We start from the raw sequence: 15,229 nt of genomic DNA, 5'->3' as shown, positions 1-15,229 counted from the left end.
CCCAAATTGCATAGCACATACTTATCATTTATTGCTTATCTGAAATTCCAATTTAACTAGGCGTCCTGTATTCTTATTTGTTAAACCTGCAGACCCCACTTTTAGGGAATGGCTGCCCCCCAAACCTTGAGTCCAAAGACGCTCACTCTGCTCACGCAGGCGCCAGGCAAGTTGGCTCCCTCGCCAGGAGCCCCAGTCGATCCCAGAGGGGCCCCTCACGCTTCCGCCCCGTTCAGGCAGCACTAGTGGCGTCCCGAGCGACCGAGCCCCGCGCGCCCGCCGGCCCCGCCCCGCCCCGAGCAGAGGGCGCAGCCCCCAGCCGGGCAGGCCCCTAGCGACAGTTGGGCGGTTAGGAGTCGCGCCGCTCCCTCCTACGCAGTGGACTCCTTCGAGGCGGAAAACTTGCCATGTCGGCTGCGGAGGCGGGAGGTGTTTTCCGCAGAGCTCGGAGCAGGACCCTGGACGCGTTTTCCTCAGGTACTGCCTGCCCTTCGCCTGGGAAGGTGATGGTTTCAGGGCTGCGGAACCTTCGGCGGGAACGTTCGGTCGGGTTGTGCGCCTCCAGCCGGACCCCAGCGGGGGCTGCACCCGGGGGCTGGGGACCGCAATAGAGGCCGCACCGCCAGCACTTGGGGCTTCCAGGGGCGCGTTTGAAAGAAGAGTGTCTGGGCAAGGGGTACGGTCGTGGAGCCTCGCTGGCCTTGACCAAGGTTCCCTGAGAAAAGATAGAGTGAGGCAGCAAAGCATAGTTAATAGCGTGGGCTCTGCAGTTGGACTTGGTTTCCAAGCCCTGCCTTGGACACGTTGCTCAACGAGTATTGGTCTCAGTTTCCTCATCTGTAAAAGGGGAATAATCGCAGCGAGGTTGTGTGTGGCACGGGATAAGCGCTGGGTGCACGTGAGATGCGGTTATTTTTATTATGGTCATTCAGCACGATATAGTTTATACTCCATAATCATGGTTACCTTCTATAATATGAGTCATCCGCCAAAATGTTAGCAGTGCCCATCAGAACTGGAGAGGGGAGGCAGAAGAGCCGTGTGGGGTTAAGTGCTTGGATTTTGGATTTAGATAATCTGCCTCGCTGTGAAAATGGGTTTGTTAATACTTACCGCATAGGGGAGGGTTAGCAGATTAAAAGGATTTCTGTATCCAAGTGCCTGATAGGCTAGGTGCTAAGTGAATGTTAGCCCTAGAGCTATAAAAGGGACCATTGCTGCCCGTTTTATTGGTCCTCCCTGCGTCTTTTGCTGCGTGGTCAAATTCCAGTTTTTGTCACCCCGGGGCAGTCACCCCGGACACGCTGCGTGATCTGACTTGTACTCCCCTTTCTTGCTTCATGCTCACCATTCTTCCCCTTGCCCAGTTCTCCTGCTTCACTGGTTTTCTTAACTCCAATTTTAAAGGTCCAAGTCCTTTATTTCCGTAGGGCTTTTGTGCTTGCTCTTTGCTCGCCTAGCTAATAGCACTTTCTCAACCTTCACACTTTATTTAAAGTTCAGTCACTTTCTCAGATTTTCCCTGGCTACCCTTACTAAAGTGGGTTTCTCCTGTAACTCCTGTCCAAAAGCCTTATTCTTTTCTTTCTTTGCAGCTGTTGGTGGGGGGTGGCAAGGTTCTGGAAGACCATGTAAGGCCAGAAATCTAGCTGAGGTGGATTTTAGAAAATACAGTCTGTTGTGGTGACCATTCTCTAAATATTTTAATACGCCTTTTTCAACCTGTTTTCAAACCCAAGCTTGTGCGCCCCATGCACAGTGAGGCCAAACAAACAAAATATCAGAGTTTGGAGCAGAGAAAGGTTTATTGCAGGGCCAAGCTAGGAGAACAGGTAACTCGTACTCAGAAGACCCGAGCTCTCCCTGTAGTTTTCAGGGAAGAGGTTTTTGTTTTTGCCACGCTACGTGGCCCGTGGGATCTTAGTTCCCGAACCGGGGATTGAACCCGGGCCCTGACAGTGAAAGCACAGGGTCCTAACCACTGGACTGCCAGGGAAATCCCCAATGGAGAAGCAGGGAAGAGTTTTAAAAGGCAACATTTGGGGTGACAGCTGCAGGGTGAATGACTTTCTTCTGATTGGTTGCTGGTGAGGTAACAGGATGGTGGTCCAGGAATCTCAAGCATCAGCCTTCTGGTTCTGACCAGTCTGGGGTCTCAGCAGGTACTTACCATCCCTCACCTGGGTGGGGGCCTGCAGAACTTGAAGACTGTATCAGATTGTTAGGCACATCTCTTGAGGGAACTGTAAGACTAAAGAATTACGACTCTTTTTTAAAAAAAAAATCTTTATTGGAGTATAATTGCTTTACAGTGGTGTGTTAGTTTCTGCTTTATAACAAAGTGAGTCAGCTATACATATACATATATCCCCATATCTCCTCCCTCTTGCGTCTCCCTCCCACCCTCCCTATCCCACCCCTCTATGTGGTCACAAAGCACCGAGCTGATCTCCCTGTGCTATGCAGCTGCTTCCCACTAGCTGTCTATTTTACATTTGGTAGTGTATATATGTCCATGCCACTCTCTCACTTCTTCCCAGCTTACCCTTCCCCCTCCCCACGTCCTCACGTCCATTCTCTACATCTGCGTCTTTATTCCTGTCCTGCCCCTAGGTTCTTCAGAACCAATTTTTTTTTTTAAGATTCCATATATATATGTGTTAGCATATGGTATTTGTTTTTCTCTTTCTGACTTACTTCACTCTGTATGACAGACTCTAGGTCTATCCACCTCACTACAAATAACTCAATTTCGTTTCTTTTTATGGCTGAGTAATATTCCATTGTATATATGTGCCACAACTTCTTTATCCATTCATCTGTCGATGGACACTTAGGTTGCTTCCATGTCCTGGCTATTGTAAATAGTGCTGCAATGAACATTGTGGTACATGACTCTTTTTGAGTGATGGTTTTCTCAGGGTATATGCCCAGTAGTGGGATTGCTGGGTCGTATGGTAGTTCTAGTTTTAGTTTTTTAAGGAACCTCCATCCTGTTCTCCTTAGTGGCTGTATCAATTTACATCCCCACCAACAGTGCATGTGGGTTCCCTTTTCTCCACACCCTCTCGAGCATTTATCGTTTGTAGATTTTTTGGCAATGGCTGTTCTGACTGGTGTGAGGTGATACCTCACTGTAGTTTTGATTTGCATTTCTCTAATGATTAGTGATGTTGAGCATCCTTTCATGTGTTTGTTGGCAATCTGTATATCTTCTTTGGAGAAACGTCTATTTATGTCTTCTGCCCATTTTTGGATTGGGTTGTTTGTTTTTTTGCTATTGAGCTGCATGAGCCGCTTGTAAATTTTGGAGATTAATCCTTTGTCAGTTGCTTCATTTGCAAATATTTTCTCCCATTCTGAGGGCTGTATTTTTGTCTTGTTTATGGTTTCCTTTGCTGTGCAAAGCTTTTAAGTTTCATTAGGTCCCATTTGTTTATTTTTGTTTTAATTTCCATTTCTCTAGGAGGTAGATGAAAAAGGATCTTGCTGTGATTTATGTCATAAGAGTGTTCTGCCTATATTTTTCTCTAAGAGTTTGATAGTGTCTGGCCTTACATTTAGGTCTTTAATCCATTTTGAGTTTATTTTGTGTGGTGTTAGGGAGTGTTCTAACTTCATTCTTTTACATGTATCTGTCCAGTTAGGAACTGAGACTCTGTTATAGCTGAACTATTGTTTCTTGACTGCTTTTCCTTTGTTTCTGCATTTCCTCACTTCCCTAATTAGTAACCCCTTGAATCTGCCCTTTGGAACTCAGGGAAGGTTTAGGATACTAAAGCCTTTTTCTGCAAACAAGAAATGGGAGACGTGGAAGGGCTTTTGTGCCCTGGCGGGAGCTTCAAACCAATGTGAGGTTTTGGGGATTTATCCATATTGGTCTAAGTAGCTCTAGTCTCCTCATTTTCCTGCTGGGCAGTAGCCGTTGTATCAGCATATATTGATACATTCTGTTGCTGGATATGCCGAGGATCTTCTTGCCTCTCCATATCCACTCTCTCCCTGCTCCGCCATGCCCCAGGAGGTTGACATCTTTGGGCTTCATCCGGGGGCTCCTTGCCCTCTGGCCTGCTGTTGGGTTCAGCCAGTGGGGAGTCCTGATTGGAGATTAGAGGGTGGGGAAAACAATTGTCAGCGTGTTTATTCCCCTGGTTTAGTCCCTGTGGGGTTGCCTCAACCTGACTGTATTCCTTACCTGAAATTCACTGCTTCTTTCAAGGTAGGCCTTCTGCTGGAACTCTCTTTTCAGATTTGGGTAACCACTTTCTCCCTCCTTTAAGATGTAGTTCTGCTTTTCTGTGTTGGACTACTGAACTGTCCTTTGATGTTTTTCGATACTCAACTCATCCCAAGTAATTAAACGCTCCTTTAGTTATCCTGATTTGAGTATGCCAGCTATTTCCTGCTAGGATCCTGATATGATGGACATTCAGTTATTTCTGTTTTCCACTCTTGGTAACGGTGCTCTTATGAACATTCTGGTACAAGCCTTCTTGTGGACACAGGGAAACATTTCTCCAGGGCATGTACCCAGAGGAGCGAAATTCTGAGTTGTAGGGTATGATCTTTTCCAGCTTTGCTAGATCTTGTCAAATCGCCTTACAGATTGTTTGCACCAACTTATGCTCCCACTAGCAGGCTATGAGAGATCCTTGTGACTCTGCACTGTCTCTTTTCAGTTCAGGAAGTATTTACTGTGTTCCTGTTGCACTCTCTAGTATCTTGTGATGAGTAAAAAAAAGTCAAGGGGAGGCAAGGGCTCATAATCTAAGCACAGAACTGTGGCACAAAAAATAATTCTTGGCAACTGGTGGGCTCTGTAGGCCACTGCAGTGGGAATCGGGATTTTTTTTTTAAACTTTTTTTTTCTTAATTAATTTATTTTATTTTATTTATTTTTGGCTGTGTTGGGTCTTCGTTGCTGTGCGTGGGCTTTCTCCAGTTGTGGCGAGCAGGGGCTACCCTTCATTATGGTGCGCGGGCTTCTCATTGCGGTGGCTTCTCTTGTTGCAGAGCACGGGCTCTAGGCACGCGGACTTCAGTAGTTGTGGCTCACGGGCTCTTGAGAGCAGGTTCAGTAGCTGTGGCGCATGGGCTTAGTTGCTCCGCGGCATATGGGATCTTCCTGGACCAGGGCTCGAACCCGTGTGCCCTGCATCGGCAGGTGGATTCTTAACCACTGCACCACCAGGGAAGCCTGGGAATCGGGATTTTAAGCATTGGTCCTGGGTGATGGTGAGACTGTTAATTGAAATCAGGGAGTAAGGAGTAGGGCCAGGTTTGATGGGATTAATTTGGGAAGTGGTGGCTTTGAGGTGCGGTCAGGAAATCTGAGGCAACTTGCAGGGTGCGGTGCACAGCTGGGGATGGAGGTGTGGGTGCCACCCACAGAGAGGCAAGTAGATGATATCGCTGTAGGAGTCGGCGGCGTTCCTGAGGGGCAAGGTGTGGAGTAGTGGACGGGGTGTGTGTGTGTAACCTTAGGATGTGCCATCGTTTAGGGGGTCAGAAGAAGGAAAAGACACACTGAAGGCCTCAGAGCAGGAAACAACCAGAAATTTTGGAAGATAAATCCAGGAGCCAGCCTTGGTACCAAAGTTGGGGAGGAGGGCTTAAGGCAGGGTGGTCCGCAGGCTCAGATGCTGCAGACATCTAGGTGAGTGTTAGCTGAGCAGAGGATGGCAGGTTTGTTATGGCGCCTTCAGGACAGTTTCAGTGCAGTTTGTAGGAGGAAGCCTGGTGCATGGCTTTTGACGAATGGTGGAGATTGAGGATGTGCAGTCAGCGAAGGCAGGATTCTGTTTGGAGCCGTTTGGTGATCCAGGGTAGACAGGGTCGTAGCAGTTTGAAGGAGGAGCAATGCTGAAGGAGGGCTGAAGGGTTTGCAGTAGTACTAATGGTGATAAGAACAGCAGGAGCATCTAACGTTTATCAGGTGTTTACAGCGTGCCAGGCACTATACTCTGTGCTGTGTGTGGATTATCTCATGTAATCTTCAAAGTAGTGCTGTTGAGCTAGCTATTAGGGTTACCCTCTTTTTACAGTGGGAGAAAATCAGTCTCAGGAAGGCTAGGCAACTTGCCCAAGGTCACTTGATTGGTCTGAGATGGATCTGGGGTTGAAAAATGCAAAAGGCAGGATAATTGTTGGAGAGCAATATCTGAGGAGATGGGAAAAGCTGGCATTGAGGGCTCAGAAGAGGGGTTGGCCCTGGGAACAAATTTCTTCTTCGACCATCTCTCCCTCCTTCTAGCTAACTGTTTTTCTGTCTATCCATCTATCTACCAGATGGTCCATCCACCAGTCTGTCCATCCTATGTCCATCTTTTCATCTGTCTGTCCATCCACTTGCCCACTCATCAAATGTACTAAGCACCTCCCTTGTCCCAGGCATTGTGCTAGATCCCAGAGTGCAGTGATGAGTGAAAACCAGATGTGATTCCTCACCTCTGGCACGTAGCTACTTGGAGAGCCTACCATTAACCTGCCAATCACAAACCATCATAAATCCCAGCTGTGGCAAGTGTGAGGGAAGTGAGGAATGTCACTTGTCAGGAAGTGAGGGGCATCTTAATAAGGCCCTGCAGGGAGGGCTCCCCTGGGAAAGGGGTGTGTCATCTGATTGCTGAAGGATGAGTAGGAGGTACCTGGGCTCTGAAGGGAGGGGGAGGACCGTTGTAGACCACAGGTGGAGCAAGTGTGAAAGTCTGACATGGTGGGACAGGAAAGGGAAGGGTGAGAGGAGAAAGAAGCCCCTGAGTCTGGAGCTGGGTGGTGCAGGATGAGACTGGAGCATGGGGAAGGGGTCATTGGGGAGGTTTTGTCTTTAAGCTGCATGTGTGAGGACACAAGGACACATGATCTGATTTCCATTTTGGAAAGAATGGTCTGGCTGCAGCAGTAACAACAGAAGAGTCTCTGCTTGCGAGGAACTTGGGGTGCAATCTGATTGGAAGCTGGAGCTCAGCCACTCGTCTTGAAGCAGCATTTCCAAGGCACACATTGTTCACTTTGAATTTGTTGACTTCCAGCAGCTGGAGGGGCGTGTGGTGGTGGTGGGGGGCTTCTGGTGGAGGTGATGGGGGCGCTGAGGTGTGAAGCTTCCTAGCCCACTGGAGCTGCCCCAGGGCTGCCGTGGGACCAGAGAGCAGGAGAGGTGCTCACCTGGCAAAGAGTGGGGTGCGGAGGGGGTGGAGAGAGACTGAGAAGATAAATTGAGATAGGAGGAGGGAAAATGACCCTGGACTTCTAGAAGTGGGGCCTGCGCTTGGTCTCCTCTGTGGGTTGAGCAGCCCCAGTGGGCATGCCCAGTATGCGTCATACAGCTCAGGGCTTCTAGAGGCCCGGCCTTGGAGGGTCGGGCTCAGAACCCTTCACTAGAAGTTGAGCACCTAGTCTACCCCTGAGCTGCCTCTACTGCTGTCACTGACTTACCTGGGTCCTAGTTCCCTATTAGTGTTGCTGGTGACTTTGAGCGATCCTCTTGGAGGGTCCATTGCCAGTTCAGGCTCTGTGGGCAGGTGGTAAGCTGGTAGAGCTGCCCCAAGGGCAGGCTTGGAAGAGAAAGGAAAGGAACTGGCTTTTTCTCTCTTGCCAAAATACACATTGCCTCTCAAAGAGGTTTTGGTGAACTCAAGCAACTGTGCCTCAAATCACAACCCTGATCACCCTCACACTCCCTCCTGGAAGCCCCCTCCAGAATTAAACAGTTTGTTTCTCAAGTGAAGCTTGTCAAGTAAATGAAAGAGTGCTGTCTTACCCAGCTCAGGCTGCTATAACAGAACACCATAGGCTGGATGGCTTAAAAACAACAGAAATATATTGTTCACACTCTGAAGGCTGGAAGTCCAAGGTCAAGGAACCTGCAGATTCAGTGTCTGGGGCGAACCCTCTTCCTGGTGCATAGATGGCTGTCTTTTTTTTTTTCTTTTTCTTTTTTTTAAGACTTTATTTTTTAAAGCAGTTTTAGGTTCATAGCAAAATTGAGCGGAAGGTACAGAGAGTTCTCATACATCCCCTGTCCACACACGTGCACAGCCTGCCCATGATCAGCATCCCCCGCCAGAGTGGTATGTTTGTTACAACTGAACATACAGTGACACAACATAATCACCCAAAGTCCACACTTTACCTTACAGTGCACTCTTAGAGTTGTACATTTTATGTACAATGTACATGTACTGTATAATAACATGTGACCATCATTGTAGTAGATGGCTGTCTTCTTGCTGTGTCCCCTCATGGAGGAAAGCGGGAGTGAGTGATCTAGGGTCTCTTTCATAAGGGCAGTAATTCCAGTACTAAGCCCGCAGGATTTAATCACCTCCAAAGTCCCCATCTGCAAATATCATCACATTTGGGGTTAGATTTCAATGTAAGAATTTTGGGGGGACACAAACAGTCCATGGCAAGCACTTTAAGACCATTTCCCCCGATAGTTTTTGAGTAACAGTATTCCCACGCACTTCTTCCGGGAGTGTTGTATGTGAAGCCTGGCTTCAGTCATCCATTTCCTGTTAACACAACCTGCTAGGCTCTGTCAACAGATGTTTATAGAAAGTAAGTTGTACGTGTCTCACCTGAGAAGGCTCACAATCCTCAGGCATGTTCAAATATTCATTTTAATTAGGCAAATTAATAATTATATTTCCTTGACGTATCCTAATTAAGACTACTTTCTCCTAACAAATAATTGTCTTTCTGAAAAGTTTACAACAACAGTTTTGAAGAAATTCTCAAAGGGAGAAATATCAAGATAAAATATGTTTTCAAAATTACCTATCTTTAATTGTTTTCAGGTCCTAATCAGTTTTTCCAGTTCATTTTACCACTGGAATATTTTCCCCCTTAGAGAATAGGGATCTTCAGTGGTTTACCTAAAATGATGATTTCCTCGGACATTTTAAACCTCCACAGCTGTTTCAGAGGAGCCAACTCTATTCACTGATTCTGAATGTTTCTTGGTCCCTTCTGGAAACCCTCTCGCAGAGAATAAGTGAAATCTCTAAAGAATAATGTACTTCATCCCTTCCAGGTCTCACCTAAGAACCTCTCTAGAAACAGTAGGCCTGGAAATGTTTGTTCAAGTCTGAAGAGGGTTGAAAATATTGTGGCGTAAAAAATTCAAACTTATCAATGAAGGAAATGAAATGAATGCTTTTAATTAATTTTTTAAGTTAATTTATTTTTGGCTGCGTTGGGTCTTCGTTGCTGCGCATGGGCTTTCTCTAGTTGCAGCGAGTGGGGGCTACTCTTCGTTGCGGTGCGCGGGCTTCTCATTGTGGTGGCTTCTCTTGTTGCGGAGCATGGGCCCTAGGCGCATGGGCTTCAGTAGTTGTGGCTTGTGGGCTCTAGAGCGCAGGCTCAGTAGTTGTGGCGCACGGGCTTAGTTGCTCCGTGGTATGTGGATTCACTAATTTCAAGTTTCACTGGTTTTTAATAAATTTACAGAGTGGTACAACATCAGAATTTTAGAAGCTCTCAGTCTCCCCCCAAAAAGGATACTTTGTGTCCATTTTCAGTCTCTTTATGTTTCCAATCCCAGCACAGTCAACTACTAATTTACCTCCCTGCTTTGCCTTTTCTGGATGTTTCATATAAATGGAATCATATAATCTGTGGTTTTTTGTGACTGGCTTCTTTCCCTTAACATAATCTTTTTAAGATTCAGCCATGTTGCAGTGTGTATCAGCACTTTGTTCCTTGTTACTGAACAGTATTCCAGTGTATAGATTACCACATTTTGTTATCCATTTACCTGTTGGTGAACATTTCGATATTTTTTGGACATTGATGGACATTCCCCCATTTGGACACTGGCTATCATGAATAAAGCTGTTATGAACATCCACATTATAGGTCTTTTTTTTTTTTTTTGCAGTACACGGGCCTCTCACTGTTGTGGTCTCTCCCGTTGCGGAGCACAGGCTTCCGGATGCACAGGCTCAGCGGCCATGGCTCACGGGCCCAGCCGCTCCGCGGCATGTGGAATCTCCCCGAACCGGGGCACTAACCCGTGTCCCCTGCATTGGCAGGCAGACTCACAACCACTGCGCCACCAGGGAAGCCCTAGAGGTCTTTTTGTATGGACATATGTTTCATTTCTCTTGGGTAGACACCTAGGATTGGAGTTGCTGGGTCGTATAAGTAACTGTGTTTAACATTTTAAGGAACCACCAAACTTTTCCGAAGCAGCTGCACCATTTACATTCCCAGCAGCAGTGCATACAGGTTCAAATTTCTCCGTATGCTCTTTCACACTTGATATTGTCTGTCTTTTTGATTATAACCAAGCAAATGCGTGTGAAGTGGAATCTCACTGTGGTTTTTTTTTAAAATAAATTTATTTTTGGCTGCGTTGGGTCTTTATTGCTGCACGCAGGCTTTCTCTAGTTGTGGCGAGCGGGGGCTACTCTTCGTTGTGGTGCGTGGGCTTCTCACTGCAGTGTCTTCTCTTGTTGCGGAGCACGGGCTCTAGGCGCACGGGCTCAGTAGTTGTGGCTTGCGGGCTCAGTAGTTGTGGCTCGCGGGCTCTAGAGCGCAGGCTCAGTAGTTGTGGTGCACGGGCTTAGTTGCTTCGCGGCATGTGGGGTCTTCCCAGACCAAGGGATCAAACCCCTGTCCCCTGCATTGGCAGGCAGATTCTTAACACCAGGGAAGTCCTCATTGTGGTTTTGATTTGCATTTTCCTAATGCCTAATAATGTTGAACACCTTTTCATGTGCTTATTGGCTATTTGTAATCTTTGAAGAAATGTCTGTTCAGATCCTTTGCCTATTTATGTTTTTATTATTGAGTTGTAAGGGTTCTTTATGTGTTCTGGGTACAAGTCCCTTGTCAAATACATGATTTGAAAATATTTTCTCCCATTCTGTGGCTTGTCTTTTCACTTTCTTGATGATATCATTTGCAGGACCCAAGTTTTTAATTCTGATGAAGTTCCAGTTATCAACTTTTTCTTTTATTACTTGTACTTTCGATGCCATATCTAAGAAATCTTTACCTAAACCCAAATTGTGAATATTTACTCCTGTGTTTTCTTTTAAGAGTATTATAGTTGGAGCTGTTACATTTAGGTCTGGGTCCATATTGAATAAATTTTTACGTATGATGTGGAGTAAGCGTCTTATTAGAAGTTTTTCTTTTTTTTTTTTAACTACAGTAGAAGCCTGGTAGTTTGTCAATGAATAGAAAAAATTAGCTAAAGAGGGGAATCATTAAAAAAATTACACATTTTTGACATTTCATTTTAATGTAAACTATAAATGTAAATTCAGTTACTGATCTTTTGAGGTCAGGCCAAGGTCATGTCTTGGAGCATGGGTTTACAGATGGGCCTGCCCGGGAGCCTTTCTTGCATAAACAACACCCATAGCGAATCTTTTCCAGTTTGGGTTTTTTTCCAGTGGAGCAGTCAGTTAAAAATCACCTAGAGAGCAGTCTGAGCGAAGGATTCTTCTAGCTTTACACTTTTTCATCACGTCTTTCACACTTGCCTCCCCGACACCTAATTCAATAGTATTTTATTTTTACCAGCTTGCTTTTATTGAGTCTTCCCAAAGCATCCATCGTTGCTTTATTAGAAACAACCCTTTTTACATTTGTATTTCTCTGGCTTACATTTTTTTTTTTTTAACATCTTTATTGGGGTACAATTGCTTTACAATGGTGTGTTAGTTTCTGCTTTATAACAAAGTGAATCAGTCATACATAAACATATGTTCCCATATGTCTTCCCTCTCGCGTCTCCCTCCCTCCCACCCTCCCTATCCCACCCCTCCAGGCTGTCACAAAGCACCGATCTGGCTTACGTGTTTGATTAAATTAGGCGATTTAAAACTAAGTGCTGGCATGAACAGACTCGGGGGCACCTCCTGACAGACACTCCATGAGGGGCGGGGCAGAGGTGCGTAGAGCACGGGAAGGCCATCAGCTTGCCCTGGGCCACGGTCAGAGCCTTCGTGGAGGCATGGAGAGTGTTGATGACTCCTTCACATTGGTCTAGTGGACGTCTGTTAAGAAAGTATCTTCTTCACAGAGAGGACTAACTGACAACTTTTTATATTTGTGCAGTGTGTGAGTTTTAACTTTGTCAAACCCTCCAACGAGCAAGGGGCGGTAACACGGGGCCAGGGCACCTGGAGACTCCAGAAGCCCCAGAACTGCTGCCAGCCACTCTCAGGACCAAGAGAATGTGGAGTCAGACACCCAGGAAATATTTGTTGAGCGAAAGAATGTCCAGACTCCCCCACGTAGCCTTGTTTAAAGGAAAAGAAGAAAATTCTTTGTCAAGCTAATGGCGCAGGTCCTCATTTGTAAGAAGGAGGCCGAGTGTTGGCTAGATCTGTCTTAAGGAGCAGCCAGGATGACAAGTGCATTGATTTCATCTATGTGGGGGCGCTTTGGTGATTTCAGGCCCCAAACTAGTAAGTGGGAGGATCCAGAGGAGGACGCAGCTCTTCAGGCTTCCTGCCCTCTGGCCCCGCCCCCAGAATACAGTGGAGCAGGACGGAGCACCTCGTCTTCCCCCAAGTCTGCCCCTTCCCAGTCTCCCCTAGCTCTGTCCGACCAGCAGCCTGGGAGTCGCTCCTGACCTCTGCTTCGCCCTGCTCTCCGTGTCCCGGGGCCGCCCACAGTCCCATCCACCCGCCCCCAGGGCACACCTGGGCTTCATCTACTTCTCTGCTTCCCGGCTCCCACCACCATGAGCCCGGCCACCCCACCTACCCTGCCTCTCGCCTGGACAGTCCCAGCAGCCTCTGAGTCCCTCTTGTCCCTCCAGTCTCTTCCCTGGACAGCATCCAGAGTCATGTCTTTGAAACAAAAACTGGGTCTGTCAGCCCTTGCCGTGGCTTTTCTCTGTCCCCCTCCTCTTCCCTCTCTTCCTCATTCTTCAGGCCTGTGCTGCTTCTCCTATTCTAAGTTAGGTTCACTGCCATTCACCTTCACCCGTTCTTTTCTTTTATGATACTTGTTACAACTTAGAGTTGTGTCTTTACTCCTCTGACTTTGTTGTCCTTTCCTGCCCGTAGGTGATAAATTCCTTGGGGGTGGAGCAGGAAGCCCAGGCCTAGGACGGTGTCTGGCAGTAGTGGACCTTCAGTGGCCTTTCATTATGTGAATAAATGAATGAAAATGAGTACAATGGCCACAGGATCATGTGTGTGTAGCCACCTAACCCACAGCTTACACACATCATGTTTTCTCTGGACAAAACCAACAGAAACCAAGGTATTGAGCCAATCAACAGGACCCTTGCAAACCACGCACCACTGGGCAGTTGGTGCCTTACTCAGAGGCACCCGCTGGGGCCGGTGCTTGTTCGCAGGCGGGTCCTTCCTCTCCTTGCCCCCTCTCGGAGCTGCATCTGCCCCAAGTAAGGGTGGCCTTCTCCTCCCATCCAGGGCCTCTGTTTGCTCAGCCTGTGCCTGCAGGGCTGCCTCTGTCCAGAGCGAGCACCTTCTTCCCGTTCTCCCCGAAGCACCACCCCCTGGGCCAGCATCCACAGGCTCTCTTGGCAGTGAAACACGGGGAATGGCGCAAAAGTCATAGCAAACCTCCACCCAAAACATGCAGACCCTCAATGGAGTTCTGCTTTTGAAAAGTGAGAGAGGTATGGAAAATGTCTTTTTCCCCGCTTAGACGTTGTCCAGAACAGCGTTGGCCAAAGCCAGGAATGCTGAAAGCCGCCTGGCCAAGTAGTCCTGGCGCATCTGCCTTCTTACTTCTCTGAAGGGTTGCAGATAAAGATGCTGGCAGGCCCCTCATCCCCAAACGGCAAGTGTGGCAGCCAAGCTATGACTCAGAAGCTTTTGCGTATCTCAAAATGCTACCTTTTGGATGCATGTGGGCTGAGAAAAGAGGTTGGGTAAATTCACTTTGGTACTTAGGAAACGTAATTTGGAGACTCTGAGTATTTTGCTGTCGCACTGAATTATTTTGGGGGCGGAGGGTCCCTGAAGGACACTACTTTTTTAAACAGCTTCACATACCGCGCAATTCACCCTTTCAAAGTGAGCGATTCGGTGGCTTTTAGTCTATTCACAGAGCTGTACCACCATTGCCACAAATTTTGGAACATGTTCACCACCCCAAAAAGAAACCCCACACCCCGACCCACCCCCAGCCCCCCAGCCCTAGGCAACCACTAGTGAAAGACACTGTTAACTGCTGCATTAAGTTCTGGCAGTCTTACCTTTGGGACATTTGGATTGTTAAACCAGAAAGAGTCCCAAAGCGGTGAAGATTGTTTGCTACTGTTGTGTGTTTTTGTTTTTTAACCACTGAAATAAGATTAGTCCCCAGAGAAGATGAGGGGCATTGCTGAAGACATTTAGATTGTGATTCACTGTGCAGATCGCTGCTGTGAGAAACTGCAAAAATTGGATTTCGTTGGCGTTTGCTCTTTAGCTAGAAAGCTTCTGGGCAGCTGTAAAGCAACCCATCTTTGCCATTTTATAACCAAAGCAATATCCACAGTATATGAAGGAAAAGATGTTAAGACCAAAGCATACACACACACACACACACACACACACACACACACACACATACATACATACATACATACATACATACATACATACATATACACATATATACCATCAGATATTTTCTGAGCCCCACTATGTGCTATGGGAAACAAAGAAATGGGTAAGATTTTGAGAACGCTGTCTGCTAAGACAGGGGTAGGAGTACCGTGGATAACAGTCATGGTAATAGAAGCACACACTTGACTGCTTACTATGTGCCAAGTCCAAATGCTTCACATGTATTAACTCAGTTAATTCTTCACAACAATCCTTTTGAGGTAGGTGAGTTATTCTTACTTTACAGATAAGGAAACTGAGGCCCTGAGAGGTTAAGGAACTTGCATCATGTCACAGAGTTGGTAAAGGGTGGAAATGGGATTTGATCCTGGCACTCAAGCCTCAGAGTCTGGGCTGTCCTGGGACAAGGTTAGGGCTTTGGGAGATGGAGGCCCAAAGTGGTACAGGGGCTTGAAGCCCTTCCCCAAGCCCACATGTCTGGGTATGATCTCTTTTATCCCCAATATTCATATTTACCCCTGGTCTCAGGGTCTGGTCCTTGCTGTGCCCTCTGTCTGGGGTGCATCTCCCCAGCCCCCCGCCTGGCTTTGTCTTGTCCTCAGATCTCATCTCCTGTGTTGCCTCACTCCTCCATCTACCACAGAGCTCTCCCACCCAACAGTTGCTCCGTCCGTGATCAC

The 15,229-nt window shown here is 47.1% G+C and overlaps 1 protein-coding gene across 4 annotated transcripts in view; it reads left to right on the top strand.

Moving 5' to 3' along the window:
- The first annotated feature begins 265 nt into the window (after positions 1 to 265).
- The window catches only part of CPPED1 (calcineurin like phosphoesterase domain containing 1), a 117,782-nt gene continuing 102,818 nt past the window's right edge, over positions 266 to 15,229 (top strand). For 2 of the 4 annotated variants that reach the window (XM_049699771.1, XM_033428784.2), the window contains exon 1: positions 267 to 477. In XM_049699771.1, the coding sequence (XP_049555728.1) occupies positions 408 to 477 (70 nt within the window). In that variant the 5' untranslated portion in view covers positions 267 to 407. Of the gene's footprint in view, positions 478 to 15,229 lie in introns of all 4 variants that reach the window. The other 2 variants (XM_033428783.2, XM_004270167.4) reach the window with 2 other exon arrangements.

This window comes from Orcinus orca, chromosome 16, assembly GCF_937001465.1.
Source record: "Orcinus orca chromosome 16, mOrcOrc1.1, whole genome shotgun sequence".
Taxonomy (NCBI): domain Eukaryota; kingdom Metazoa; phylum Chordata; class Mammalia; order Artiodactyla; family Delphinidae; genus Orcinus; species Orcinus orca.
This window is presented reverse-complemented; position numbering and strand designations above follow the sequence as displayed.